The sequence below is a fragment of the Mastomys coucha genome, unplaced genomic scaffold (genome assembly GCF_008632895.1).
Source record: "Mastomys coucha isolate ucsf_1 unplaced genomic scaffold, UCSF_Mcou_1 pScaffold7, whole genome shotgun sequence".
NCBI classification, from domain to species: Eukaryota; Metazoa; Chordata; class Mammalia; order Rodentia; family Muridae; genus Mastomys; species Mastomys coucha.
In genome coordinates, this window is record NW_022196913.1 from 31,867,623 (window position 1) to 31,880,901 (window position 13,279).

The 13,279-nt window shown below is 35.5% G+C and overlaps 1 protein-coding gene across 1 annotated transcript; it reads right to left on the minus strand.

Moving 5' to 3' along the window:
• Positions 1–2,698: 2,698 nt before the first annotated feature.
• On the minus strand, positions 2,699–9,295 carry LOC116081963 (prolactin-8A9-like). The gene is made up of 6 exons (XM_031358741.1): positions 9,204–9,295; positions 7,130–7,305; positions 6,301–6,339; positions 5,360–5,467; positions 3,961–4,140; positions 2,699–2,968 (listed from the first exon to the last, which is right to left on the minus strand). Exons 1-6 carry the CDS (start codon positions 9,232–9,234, stop codon positions 2,780–2,782), a joined length of 723 nt encoding a protein of 240 aa, XP_031214601.1. The 5' UTR covers positions 9,235–9,295; the 3' UTR covers positions 2,699–2,779.
• Positions 9,296–13,279: the final 3,984 nt, after the last annotated feature.

Sequence of the window (13,279 nt, forward strand, 5' to 3'; positions counted from 1 at the left end):
TTGCCTTCTTTCTCTTACTCCTGCCATGCTCCCTCTCTCTGTAACTCTTTGCTCTGCTTCCCTTTCCCAGGCCTCCATTGAATACACACACACACACACACACACACACACACACACACACACACACACACATACACATTGCAGAATTATCCCTGTCCAATCACATTAGGGCAGCAGGAGGCCTGTGGTATGTATATATACATATATATATATACCACATACATATACACACATATATGTATAATATATAATTGTGCATTGACTCAAAATACATATTACAGATTCTTTCCTTAGAATTGGACTTAAACATGTGAGAAGTTTGTTCACTGCACCACAAACAAATGTCCACTGTACCCTGGCTGACTATATACTTGCTGCTGGGATTAACACCTGGACTATAGTACCATTACTGAAGATTCTCCACAGACCAACTTCATCGTGCTTCCCAACTCTGAAACTCAATCAATAAAGAGTGTGTTTCCACCTCAATCCTAGCCTAATTTTCAAGACTGAGTTCAGCACTGAGTCCTCCCAATTAGTTCAAGTATATATCTAACAGAAGATGCAGCAGCATTATTCAGGTGACTGGCCTCAGAATCTCACCTTTCAAATAAATCGTAGGGAAGTAAATCACTCTGAAACCTGGGATTTTATTGAATAAACAGATAGCTTTCACAGGAATATTCACCTTCATGTATGTAATATCTTACAAATTATTTTAGATATCTTTAGTATCCTTCCTGAAGTCTCACCATATGAGGGAGTTTTATAGAAGTTGTATTTATGTAATAAAAGTTTTCTAGAGGTTCACTATTTCTGTAGACTTACTCTTTCCTGCTTCAAGACCAACAAATCCACTTCTTGATTCTGCATCTACAGGGACATAATTTACATCATAGCAATGGTGTTACATATCATGAACAGGCCTCTTGCGTGTATCAGCGATTTCTTCCAAAGCAGACCCCTATATTGAGTAGCACAGATCGCAACCTTACTTCTTTTCCAAGACTATTATGTATAGCTCTATGAATTGCTAAGGTTTCTTCACTTGAGACTCCAATATATGATTAGCAAGAGTTGGTATGTAGATATTTGGCAAGAAGAAGCAGGGCCCATTCAGATCTTTCAAACCTATTGCTTCACCGTTTTCCACTTTTTCACTGTTCTTTGCATAGTCCTATGCCCTAGAGTTGTCTGTCAGCAAAGTTTTAGGAAAGAGCCCCCTGGTTTGGTTGAATATTTTTCCTGCATAGACTCCCCTTTGTCATTCATACTAAGGCAGGATGCAATTTACCTCCTGGAGAAGGACATTCAAAATGTGATGTACATCATGCATCCATGTTACACAGCTACATGAGAGAATTATACATGGAGGAGTTTCTGAGTTTCAGATAATTGCCTATCCCTAAGGAAAGGTATATCCTTTATATGCTCAGTGATCTGCCACCTCATTCTGCCACAAAAATAGGTAAGGAAAGAAAAAGCCCATTTCTTAATATTATATCTTCATAGCATTTATATTATAATTGCAAGAAGGCAACATCAATAAATTTGTTTTGAGAGGTGTGTTTACTTCTAAGAGATTTGTTTTTTTTTTACATTGTATAGAGTGCAGTAGGAACCACTGGCTCATCTTCTACCTAGTAGAGGATTGTTAGCAAATTTTTACAGCCTTTCAGAGGTTCATACCACCATACCTGCCATATTGTCAGCATTTTCACTGAAAAGACTTACTTGACCATGAATATTTCTTACCATATTTCTTTTCTAGTGAGCTCTGTGCTTAATATTTTCATTTTCTTGTCTTGACTGCATTAGCACTTTGCAATCCATATTTACAACCCCTTGTCAGTCATCCAGATCCTAAAGACTCTTTTCTATTTTAAGCATTATTTTATGCTTAACCATTCCTAGAGAAGAGACAATGTAAGTAAAATCATGGCCATAATTTTGCCAATGAGACTCTCATCTCTTCTCACAATTTTAATGAGATTTTTATGAATGCAAGACTTTAGAGCTACATCTAACCTATAAATGGAAAGGGAATTATTCTTATCATGCTGAAACATATACATCTTAGTTTCAATCTATTCAGACAAAAAATAAATATTTTCTGTCATATTCACATGACTATCATTCACTAAGGCCATTTTTTTTTCTTTTTTTTTTTCATATTTTTCTTCTTAAAATCTCTTGGGTACTTAGACTCTTTATTTTGCTCTCTAGCTTTGGGATATTTTGTGCTACATTTTCCCTCTCTAGATTTGTTTGTTTAAAAATTAACACTATCACAAGCACCTCTGCATGTGATACCAACACAGAGAGATACTACATAGATGATGATGATAACAGATATATTTTAGATAGATAATAGGTAGAGATAGATGTCAGGGGTACATGACAGATGATAGATAGATAGATAGATAGATAGATAGATAGATAGATAGATAGGATGATGGATAGATAAACATATATACAGATAGATAAAGATAGATGGCAGACAGATATAAAAAAAGAGGTATTTTAATTGTCATCAAATGAATTTTATGTAAGTCCTGATTGAGGAACCTACCTGTATTGATAGATATTCTATTCAATGAACAAAAAGATAAATAAATAGGCTTTTTAGATTAGGACATTTGTAAAGAGAAGGCTTCTATTTTTTAAAAAAAGAGACCCATGATAACATACATACTTTCAAAAGGTACACAATTAAATGAAACTTCCATGCAATGGACTGCCATGGACCATCTCCAAAGCAGACAGGGTAAATTTCTACTTAGCAATCTTTCCCAGTTATGCGACATTTCAATGTTCTGAGGTGGTATTTAGTGTAGAATATATCCACACGTAGGCAGTGAGACAAGTTAAATATTGCCAAAAATTGATGATTTTTGTCAGTTGATTTCATGGATGAAAGATGTTCCCAGCTTGGAAATACTTTCTTCATCTTTGCTGTAGGATAAGCCTGAAAATCAAAACAGAAGTAAGTTATCTGTTGATTATATTGCTAGTGTTCCTTTCTCCTTGCTTTTTATGTGTTCAGTCAGAGAAGTATGTTCAGAAATATGCTGCTTCAGTCAAAGTTATGGGTTTTCATTTATCTAAGCCAAGAGACTCTCAAGCAGTTAGTCTTTTAGCATCTATGATCAAAAAAACTCCAGTGCATTTTTTCTAATGTAATTAATCACACAGAAAAATGCCCTTTTAGAAGCAGAGGAAATATAGGAAATTTCTATTTGACTCTGGGACAATGGAGTAACTTATGTCACTTTCTCACTCATTAAACTCTTATATATCAGTAAGTATGTATTTCACAGAAGCTGATGTGTACCACTATTGTTTTAATCACTTCAACTAAATACATTCTCCATTCAGTCTATTGTATGAAAATCTCATATGTGATGAGGATCAGATGGTGACTTAATATACAGAGCCAAGGAATGGCTGCAGTCAAATGACCTAAGCTCTTTTCCCTCCACAAAGGAAAGGTGTCCTCCAAATGTCCCTGAGCAATGGTTGTGTCTCATTCTGATTCACAGAGAGAGAGGAAATGAGAAACATTTCTGAAAAAGTTGAAGTTTTTGGCAACATCTTAGGGCAGTGGTTCTCAAACATCCTAATTCTATGATCCTTTAATTTAGTTCCCCATACTGTGGTGAACCTCAACCATAAAATTACATTTCTTGCTACATCATAACTGTAATTTTGATACTGAAAATAATAGTAGTGCTAAATATCTGATATGCAGGATGTGTGATCCCTGTGAAAAAGCCTTTTGACACCCATAGGAGTCATGACCCATAGGCTGAGAAACACCATCTAAGTGGTTGATTGTCCACAAAACCATACATCTTTGTTTTATTATGAAAAAGTGATGTATTTTAAAATGTTCTTTTTATTAAATTGATACAACCCACCTCTTCTATGGATGAAAATAACTACCAGGAAATTTCTCACCTTGTTGAGTATCCACATAAGGTCATTCAGGAGTTCTCTGTTGTTCTCTTCAATCTCATTGGCTTTTGAGAGGATCGTTTCAGGGACATCTTGCATGGCACTAAGTTCAATTGCTAGATGGTATAGAGGGCTCATCCAGGCACCCACAAAATTGATCAACATTTTTAAATACTTTTTTGTCTGTAAAAAACAATAGAACCATTTAAATAAAGTGATTTCGGCACAGCAACTTTGTTATATGTGATATTCATATGAAAAAGCTGAGCTGAAACGTTTTTTACAATGTATATATGGCACATGTTATACAGATGTTGCATAGTATGGAAATGTAAAATTTTAAAAATTAGTCTATTGTCTACAAAATAATACAATTTATCTTGATTATAAATGTACATTTCCCCCATTCCCCGAGGTAACGTCATCATGTTTTGTTCTCCTCAGCATTTCTAACAACTTCCTTCTCAGTGAAATCTTTATTATTTGATTATTTGCTTATCAATTGGTAAAATAAGTCTTGCTGGGACTCAATAGGGGCCAATAATATTCAACTCAGGAAAGATATATGCCACCAGCTAAGAAAAATTGGCTCAAATCCTTTTCACTCAGAGATTCATACACACCAATAAATCATGTTGTTTATTAAAATACAGATTTATGATTTCTAGATGACTCTAAGAAATTAGAACAAGGATACACTGAAAACAGCATGATACTCATGAATGTGCATTCTCCTTGCCACTGACAGAGCAGAATATTTGTTGGCATGTATGGGTGAAGAAATGTATCATATCGTAACGTAGAACTCCAATGATATGTAGACCTTCTCATCATCAACTGAAGAATTGATATATCCCAAGGAACATAAACTAGTATTTCATGGAACTATTCCGCTCATCTGGCTCTTAGTTCAGACATAGAGAATCATAAAGACATGAAGAAAAGGGGAAATAAAATAGAACCAGAGCATATTTGGAAACCAAGAATGGAAGAAACAGGGTGTAGTATTCAGTAATGTAGAATGCCACCATACAGAATCTATTAGCAACATATAATAATACAGAAATGTTGTCATCACTTACGTCACTTACGTAGGAGTAAGTATATAACCATAGATAGCCAATTTAGTTCAAAGTATCTTAAAAAATAGTAAGTAAAATTTCAATGGCAACTCATTCTAAAAATGCCAGTCTCTAAATGGTGTATCTGTGTATCTGCTACAGTTATTGGGTATTTAGTTATACTTATGAACAATATAATTTGATCATTTTTAATACACTACCTTTATATTTTCTGCATGCATGGTTATTGCATCTATCATAATGCCTGCCATAAGTGACAGCATTGCAAACACAGTAGACTGCTTCTGGTGTCTTGTGAAAAACCTATGAAAGATACTCACTCTAATATTTATGTACTCAGGTCCAGTAATTGGAGGGTTGGTGATATTTGAGTGGCAGTAAGTTCTGGCTCTGAGAACAAGCTGATCCTGCCTAATCAACTGTGAATTCTGCAAATAAGAACAAAAGTTCAGTTTGAAATCAGAAACTGGATAAATTGCATCTTGACCAGAATATTAATGCATTTTGATGGTTTTGTAAATTTTCAAAATAAGTACTTCATAAAAAAGATACTGCAGAATTAATAAAGTGACCATCACCTAACTCAGTGTTTATTTCTTACATCTGTAACTTAATTTAGTTTTTCTCTACGTTTTGAATGTTTAACTTCTTCCTCTCTTACACTCCTATGTTCTCATCTTTCCTAAAAGTTACTATATGTAAAGCAGACACTGAAAGGAATGAGTTTATTAAAAAGTGTTTCAATTATCATCTTTCTCTAGTTTGTCAGCACAAAGCCATAACATTTATGTATTAGTCTTCCTACTTTTGTCCACAAATAGTGATATTTATTTACCCAGAAAACCAAATTATTAATTTAATAATTATATCCCTAAATACATATATCCATGCAAGTTTATATTTTTACAATAAAATTGCATATATTATGATAAAATAACTGACAACATAGACTATTTTACAATAATTTCTATGTAAACTCTAATTTAACAAAATAAAAAATATTAAATAATGATATGTATTAGTCATTGCTTGTTTAATAAAATACTAAATTTACTAAAATATATACTTTAGAATATCTTATTTATTTTATGTAACAAGCTAAGTCTTGAAAGATGATGGATTATTGTGGATGTTAAGAAGTGGAAAAACTATCAGTTAAGAACAGAAAATATAAATACTGTATAATGCTTTCTTATCTAAATTGAAATCGTGGACATGAGACTCTTTTTGAGAAGCAGATGGAAGAAAGGAAGGTACTTACAAAGACTGCAAAATGTTTGGAAGAGAATTCATTGTGGAGCTGAATCATGTTAAGGGAAGAAAATAAAATCTATTCAGTAAAAAAAACCAGCACAGAGACATATTTATTGCAAAGAGAGACATATTCTCTTCATGTCTATCTTGAAGGTTTGCCTATTTATACAACTTCTTTTGTAATTCCTGATTTTGAGAAATAATATGCAAGAATCTACAAAAAAGGATCAGATATGCTTCTAGTCCTGCCCTGATATTGGACAAACTCTATCAGTGAAATCTTTAAACCACAATTCCTGGCATTTAGGGGTTTCTTAGGTTAGCTCCCCTCCTCTCCCTTCCTCTTTCCCTTCTTCTTTCTGTCTTCCTTTCCTTTCTTTCTTTCTTTCTTTCTTTCTTTCTTTCTTTCTTTCTCTTTCTTTCTTTCTCTTTTTTTTTCCTTTCTTGCTTCCTCAGATACTTCAGTTTACCTCTGTAACAAATATATAGTTCACTGTAATATACATCTTCTACAGAGAGTACCTGCAGTGTGTTAAATGAACATGGCCAATGGAAATTCATGATCCTGAATGCAACAACAGAAAATGAGAGTTCTTTGCCCAGGCACATTTTAAAGGCTTATCTCATAGATTTTTTTTTAAGTAAAATAGAGATAATACACAAATACCATTAGATTTTATAAAGTTCATGACACTGCTCAATTGGCCCTGTCTCTGTTTCAGTAGTTGGAGAATCCTTTACCTATGAAGGTGTATTTTCTAATATCTGTGTTATGATTCTTACTGTCTCAGGTTCTAGTGAAATTCAAGCATTAACATGGAGGTTGAAATACTTACATACTCTTGATGCATTTGCTCAGTAAGATTAAGGATGGTTTCAGCTCGCTGCATGGCACTGTTAAATGTTTCTAGAAGGGGTTTCATGCAGCCTTCCTCTTCTGTGCGACATACAGAAATTGATGCAGTTTTCTCCCACAGGAGTAGGTTTGAAACCACCAGCAGTAGGAATGTGCCTGAAACATAGAAACAAGAGTCACTTAGGGACTAGGCAGCAAGTAATCTGTGTGTTCCAAGACCCAGCTGATTCAGGAAATTTTTATCTGGCTATTTTTTTTCTTTTTCTTTCTTTCTTTTCCTTCCTTCCTTCCTTCCTTCCTTCCTTCCTTCCTTCCTTCCTCTCTCTCTATCTCTCCCTCTTTCTTTCTTCCTTTCTCTTCCTTCCTTCCTTTCTTTCTATTTCTTCATTTCTTTCTTTCTTTCTTTCTTTCTTTCTTTCTTTCTTTCTTACTCTCTTCCTTTCTTCCTTTCTTTTTGGAATAACTTCATATTGGATTTCTGGAATGACAGATAAAAATCATTGTGATGACCTAGGCAATTTTATGTTTCTCTTTAACAATTAGAGAAGTAGGAGATTTACCGTGTTTTTGTATTGTTTCAGAAGTGGTTCTGAATTTTACAAATATCAGGAACTGAAATTAATTCTAAACTAGTATTTTTAGTCATTTTTAGATGGCTTAGTTTCTTTGGCATTTGAGGTCATTTTCAATTACCAAATTTATAGTGAATTTATAATTTTTACACCTCATGTCTGACATCAGTGGATTTGATACTGATGGGACAAGGATAACACACTTTACCAGTTTTCTTGTTTTACATGTTTTTCAATTAGTAAACACATGATGATCCCTAATACAGAAGATGATGAGAATGTTCTTCTGAAAAACGATGTCACTTTATAATTGCTAACTTATGATAAAACTCAGTTCATTTCATCAAAAACTTCAGATCATTTTCTTTAAAGTTGATCTGCATAGTAATTCTGTGAGATTAGGTTCACATACTTTTAATCTGAATATTATATATTATATTTATGAAGGAAAAGTCTTCCACAATGAAAAAAATTCTAATGGCTTATTATTGCTTGATGTAGAAGTCAGAACACCAACATATGTACTTAGTCCCTCAAATCTTCATAGAGAGAATATTACACATATTTCTGACAGAAAACTCTGCCATGGGAATGTGTTTGTAAAAATTTGGATGTGTTTTACAACCCAGTATTCATGCATAAAATTCTCAAAAAATGAGAAACATAAAATGACTTCTTATTTCATTTAAAATATTTTTGTTACCATATCCTTTTAAATAGAAAATGTCACCTACAAAATATGACACTTTCACAGCACGCCATTGTTCTTCCTGTTTGTGATGTCATTTGGCTTGTGCTAAACTAGAAAACACTTTAAGACATAAACTAGAAAACACTTTAAGACATAATTTAACAAGTTTGTCTAATTTAGGCTTCAGAACATAAAGATTCTTCAGATATATTCCAGTGGGAAAACTCACATGCAATATTCACAATCACAATTGTGTTTCACATGCAATACTCACAATCACAATTGTGTTTCTCCTGCCTTGAGATGACAAGAATTAGACACACTGGCTTTACATCTTCCATTGTTCCAAATTCCCAAGCTCCAAAACCTTGTTCTTTTGAGCTATATTATCTGTTCTGGATGGTGCCCTATACATTGGAAGCTGCTTAATGATTCCTATCAATTCTACTCATTGGACAACAGTAACAGTTTTCTCTTCCTCTCATTTCAATAGAAAAGACAGCACAGACTCTCTTTGAACATTGCAACATGTCTCAAATTAAAGGATGATAAGAACTACTAATCCAGTTGTCTTTTGTGCCCTTGTACAGGTTCTTCCATGAAAAGTAATTTTAAAAAATATTAGAAACTCTATGCTGAATTCTTCTCCTTGCGTTCTATGAACAAATATATTTTTCACACCAAATAGAACATCAAAGATTCCAAAGAAAGACTTCCATTAAAAACTAACTCAAGGAAACCACTGAACTGGACACTTTAACTTAGAGAGGAGCAGGGGGTAATTTACTTACAAAAGTGAGGTTGAATCAATTTCGTCTTCATCTTTAAGGACTTCCTAAGCAGGATGAGTTCTGACTCTGGAGATAGGCTTCACTGGTGTCCTACATTTGGCTAATTTCCTGTTCCTATATATTCTAACAGATAATCCCAAGGGCATAGACAACCGTGCAACAGCAGGAAGTCACATACTGAATCCCTCCTTCATGAATCACATCTTTCTATCTTCAGGGAATGTTAACTGGTTTATTACAACATATGTGTCTGGATGATTTCTTTTTGCTACTTCCTACACTGTGATTTTTGTCAAAATTACTTCTTTAAAATTTTTTTATTAGATATTTTCTTTATTTACATTTTAAATAATATCTCCTCTCCCGGTTTAAAAAAAAAAAACCCAACAGCAAAAAACCCTGATCCCTCCCTCCTCTCCTGTTTATTTATAATAAGGTTATTTTATTTGTTTACCCACACCCACCCACCCACCTCCACCTCACTGCCCTAGCATACCCCTATGCTGAGGTATTGAGCCTCCACAGGACCAAGAGTTTCCCCTCCCAGTGATGCCTGTTAAGGCAATCCTCTGCTACATATCCAGCTGGAGCCGTGGGACACCCCATGTGTACTCTCTCGTTGGTCACTGGGAGCTTTCTGGGATCTGGTTGGTTGATATTGCTGTTCTTCTTGTGGGGTTACAAACCCCTTCAGCTCCTTTGGTCCTTGCCCTAACTTCTCAATTCGGGTCCTGGTGCTCTTTCCAACCATTGGCTGCAAGCATCCACATCTGTATTGGTCAGGCTCTGTCAGAGACTCTCAGGGTACCGCTATACCACATTGCTATCAGCAAGCGCTTGTTGCTATCAGCAAGCGCTTGTTACTATCAGCCAGTGTCTGGGTTTGGTGTTTGAAGATGGGAATAGATCCATAGGTGCTGCTGTCTCAGGATGGGCTTTCCTTTAGTTTCTGCTCCAGTCAGTCCCTGCATTATCTTTAGATAGGAACAATTCAGGGTTAAAAGTTTTGAGATGGATGGGTAGCCCCATCCCTCAACTAGAGGCTGTGCCTATTCACTGTATATAGTCTCTACAGGTTCTATCTCCCCTTTATTGGGTATTTTGGTTAATGCCATCCCCACTGGGTCCTGGGAACTTATTGTTTCCCTAGGATCTAGGACTTTCTAGTGATTACCATCAGTTTCCCATTCCCCACTGCAACACAACTCATTTCAATTTCCTGACATTCTGAACTTCTCCCCCATCTCCTCTAACACCCGATACCACCCCCTTTTATCCTGCCCCACCTCTCACCTTCCCATATCCCTTCCTTACTCTACTTCCCATAATTATTTTGTTTCCCATTCTAAGTAGGCCTAAAGCATCCACACTCTCGTGTTCCTTCTTGCTGAACTTCATATGGTCTGTGAGTTGTATTGTAGGTATTTCGAGCATTAAGAATAATACCCACTTATCAATGAGTACACACCATGTGTCTTCTTTTGTGATTGGGTTACCTCACTCAGGATGATATTTTCTAACTCCATCCATTTGCCTAAGAATTTCATGAATTCATTGTTTTTAATAGCTAAATAATACTTCATTGTTTAAATATACCACGTTTTCTGTACCATTCTTTAGTTGAAGGACATCTGGGTTCTTTCCAGCTTCTGACTATTATAAATAAGCCTGCAATGTACATAGTGGAACATGTGTCCTTGTTATATGTTGGAGCATCTTTTGGATATATGCTCAGGAATGGTATAGTTGGGTCCTATGTCTAATTTTCTGAGAAACTCCCAGACTGATTTTCAGAGTGGTTGTACCATCTTGCAATGTCACTATCAATGGAGGAGTGTTCTTCATTCTCCACATCATTGCCACCATCTGCTGTCACCTGAGTTTTTCATCTTAGCCATTCTGACTATTGTGAGGTAGAATCTCGTGGTTGGTTTGATTTGCATTTCCCTGACGACTAAAGATGTTGAACATTTCTTTAGGTGCTTCTAATCCATTCAAGATTCTTCAGTTAAAAATTCTTTGTTTAGCTCTGTACCCCATTTTTAAGAGGGTTATTTGATTCTATGGAGTATAACTTCTTGAGTTCTTTGTGTCTATTGAATATTAGCCCTCTATTGGATGTAGGGTTGGTAAAGAAATTTTCCTAATTTGTAGTTTGCTGTTTTGTCCTATTGACAGTGTCCCTTGGCTTACACAAGTTTTTCTATTTTATGAGATCCCATCTGTCAACAATTTATCTTAGAGCATGAGCCATTGGTATTCTGTTCAGGACATTTTCCCCAATGTGGATGTGTTCAAGGCTCTTCCCCACTTTCTTTTCTATTAAATTCAGTGTATCTGGTTTTATGTGGAGGTCCTTGATCCACTTAAACTTGAGCTTAGTACAAGGAGCAAAGAATGGATAAATTTGCATTCTTCTACAAGCCTACCACCACTTAAACCAGTACAAGTTGTTGAATATGTTATGTTTTTTCCACTGGATAGTTTTGGTTTCTTTGTCAAAGATCAGGTGACCAGACGTGTGTGGGTTTAATTCTGTATATTCACTTCTATTACATTGATCTACTTGTCTGTCTCTGTACCAAGACCATAAAGTTTTTAATCACTATTGCTCTGTAGTAGAGCTTGAGATCAGGAATGCTAATCCCCCCAGGAGTTTTTTATTGTTAAGAGTAGTTTTTGCTATTCTGGGTTGTTTGTTGTTGTTGTTGTTGCTCCATTTAATTTGAAAATTGCTGATTCTATCTCTGTGAAGAATTGCATTGGAATGTTGATGATTGTCTTAGTCAGAGTTTCTATTCCTGCACAAACATCATGACCAAGAAGCAAGTTAGGGAGGAAAGGGTTTAGAGGAAGTCAGGACTGGAACTCGAGCAGGTCAGAAAGCAGGAGCTGATGCAGAGGCCATGGATGGATGTTCTTTAGTGGCTTGCTTCTCCTGGCTTGCTCAGCCTGCTCTCTTATAGAACCCAAGACCTCCAGCCCAGGGATGGCACCACCCACAAGGGGCAATTGAGAAAATGCACCACAGCTGAATCTCATGGAGGCACTTCCCAAACCGAAACTCCCTTCTCTGTGATAACTCCAGCCTGTGTCAAGTTGACACACAAAACCAGCCAGTACAATGGGTATTGTATTGAATTCGTAGATTGCTTTTGGTAAGATGGCCATTTTTACTGTTAATCCTGTGAATCCATGAGAATGGGAAATCTTTTCATCTCCTGATGTCTTCTTCCACTTCTTTCTTCAGTGAATGGAAATTCCTGTCATACAGATCTTTTACTTGCTTGGTTAGAGTCACACCAAGATACTAAGTTTGGACAGCTAGTCAACATTGATAGAACTTCTACCTCACTGTCAATCAAACTTATTCATATTGTTAGAAAGAGTACTTGCTGCCTAAAAATTTTAAGCAAACAATTTTGGTCTAATGTTCATTCAAACTGAGACATAGCTGCAAGAAGGGTTTGAGATTCTTCACAAGCCTGACTATACCCTATCTCTTGGGAAGATAACTCTGATCTCAGGTCACCCTGATCTGTTTAGTTAATAAACATATGGTTCCCATTAATCCTTTTCACTAGTGTATGTACAGGCTCACAGTTTCATTGCTAGCTGTTTAATATCTTTTCAGATTCTTTACCAAAAGTTTAAATGTATAGAAGTTGGATTTATCTAATGGAAACTTTATAGAGGTTTAGCACTTTTATAGAGCTACTCTTACTTCCTTCAAGAAACTGTAGATTCACTTTATGACTTTGCATCTATATGGACATTAGTCACAGCTTAGCAATAACGTTACAGAGTTGAGCAAGCCTTGAGGTGATATGAGTTGTTTCTTCCAAAGACAGGGTTGTGTTGAGTAGCACAGATGTAATCATTCATTCCTTTCCAAGTCTATAATCTAAAGACAGTTCTATGAACATTTTAGGTAGCTTCACCTAGAACTCTGGTATATTAGAAAGAGCTACTATCTGATTAAGCTTGAAAAAAAGGAGAAGAAGAAGAAGTAGTAGTAGTAGTAGTAGTAGTAGAAGAAGAAGAAGAAGAAGAAGAAGAAGAAGAAGAAGAAGAAG

Coding starts and splice junctions, on each gene's coding strand:
- LOC116081963 (XM_031358741.1), bottom strand. CDS start 9,234: ATGAAGACGAAATTGATTCAACCTCACTTTT. Junction 7,306..9,203: donor ATTGATTCAACCTCACTTTT/GTAAGTAAATTA, acceptor TCTATGTTTCAG/GCACATTCCTACTGCTGGTG. Junction 2,969..3,960: donor TTATGTGGATACTCAACAAG/GTGAGAAATTTC, acceptor TTTGATTTTCAG/GCTTATCCTACAGCAAAGAT.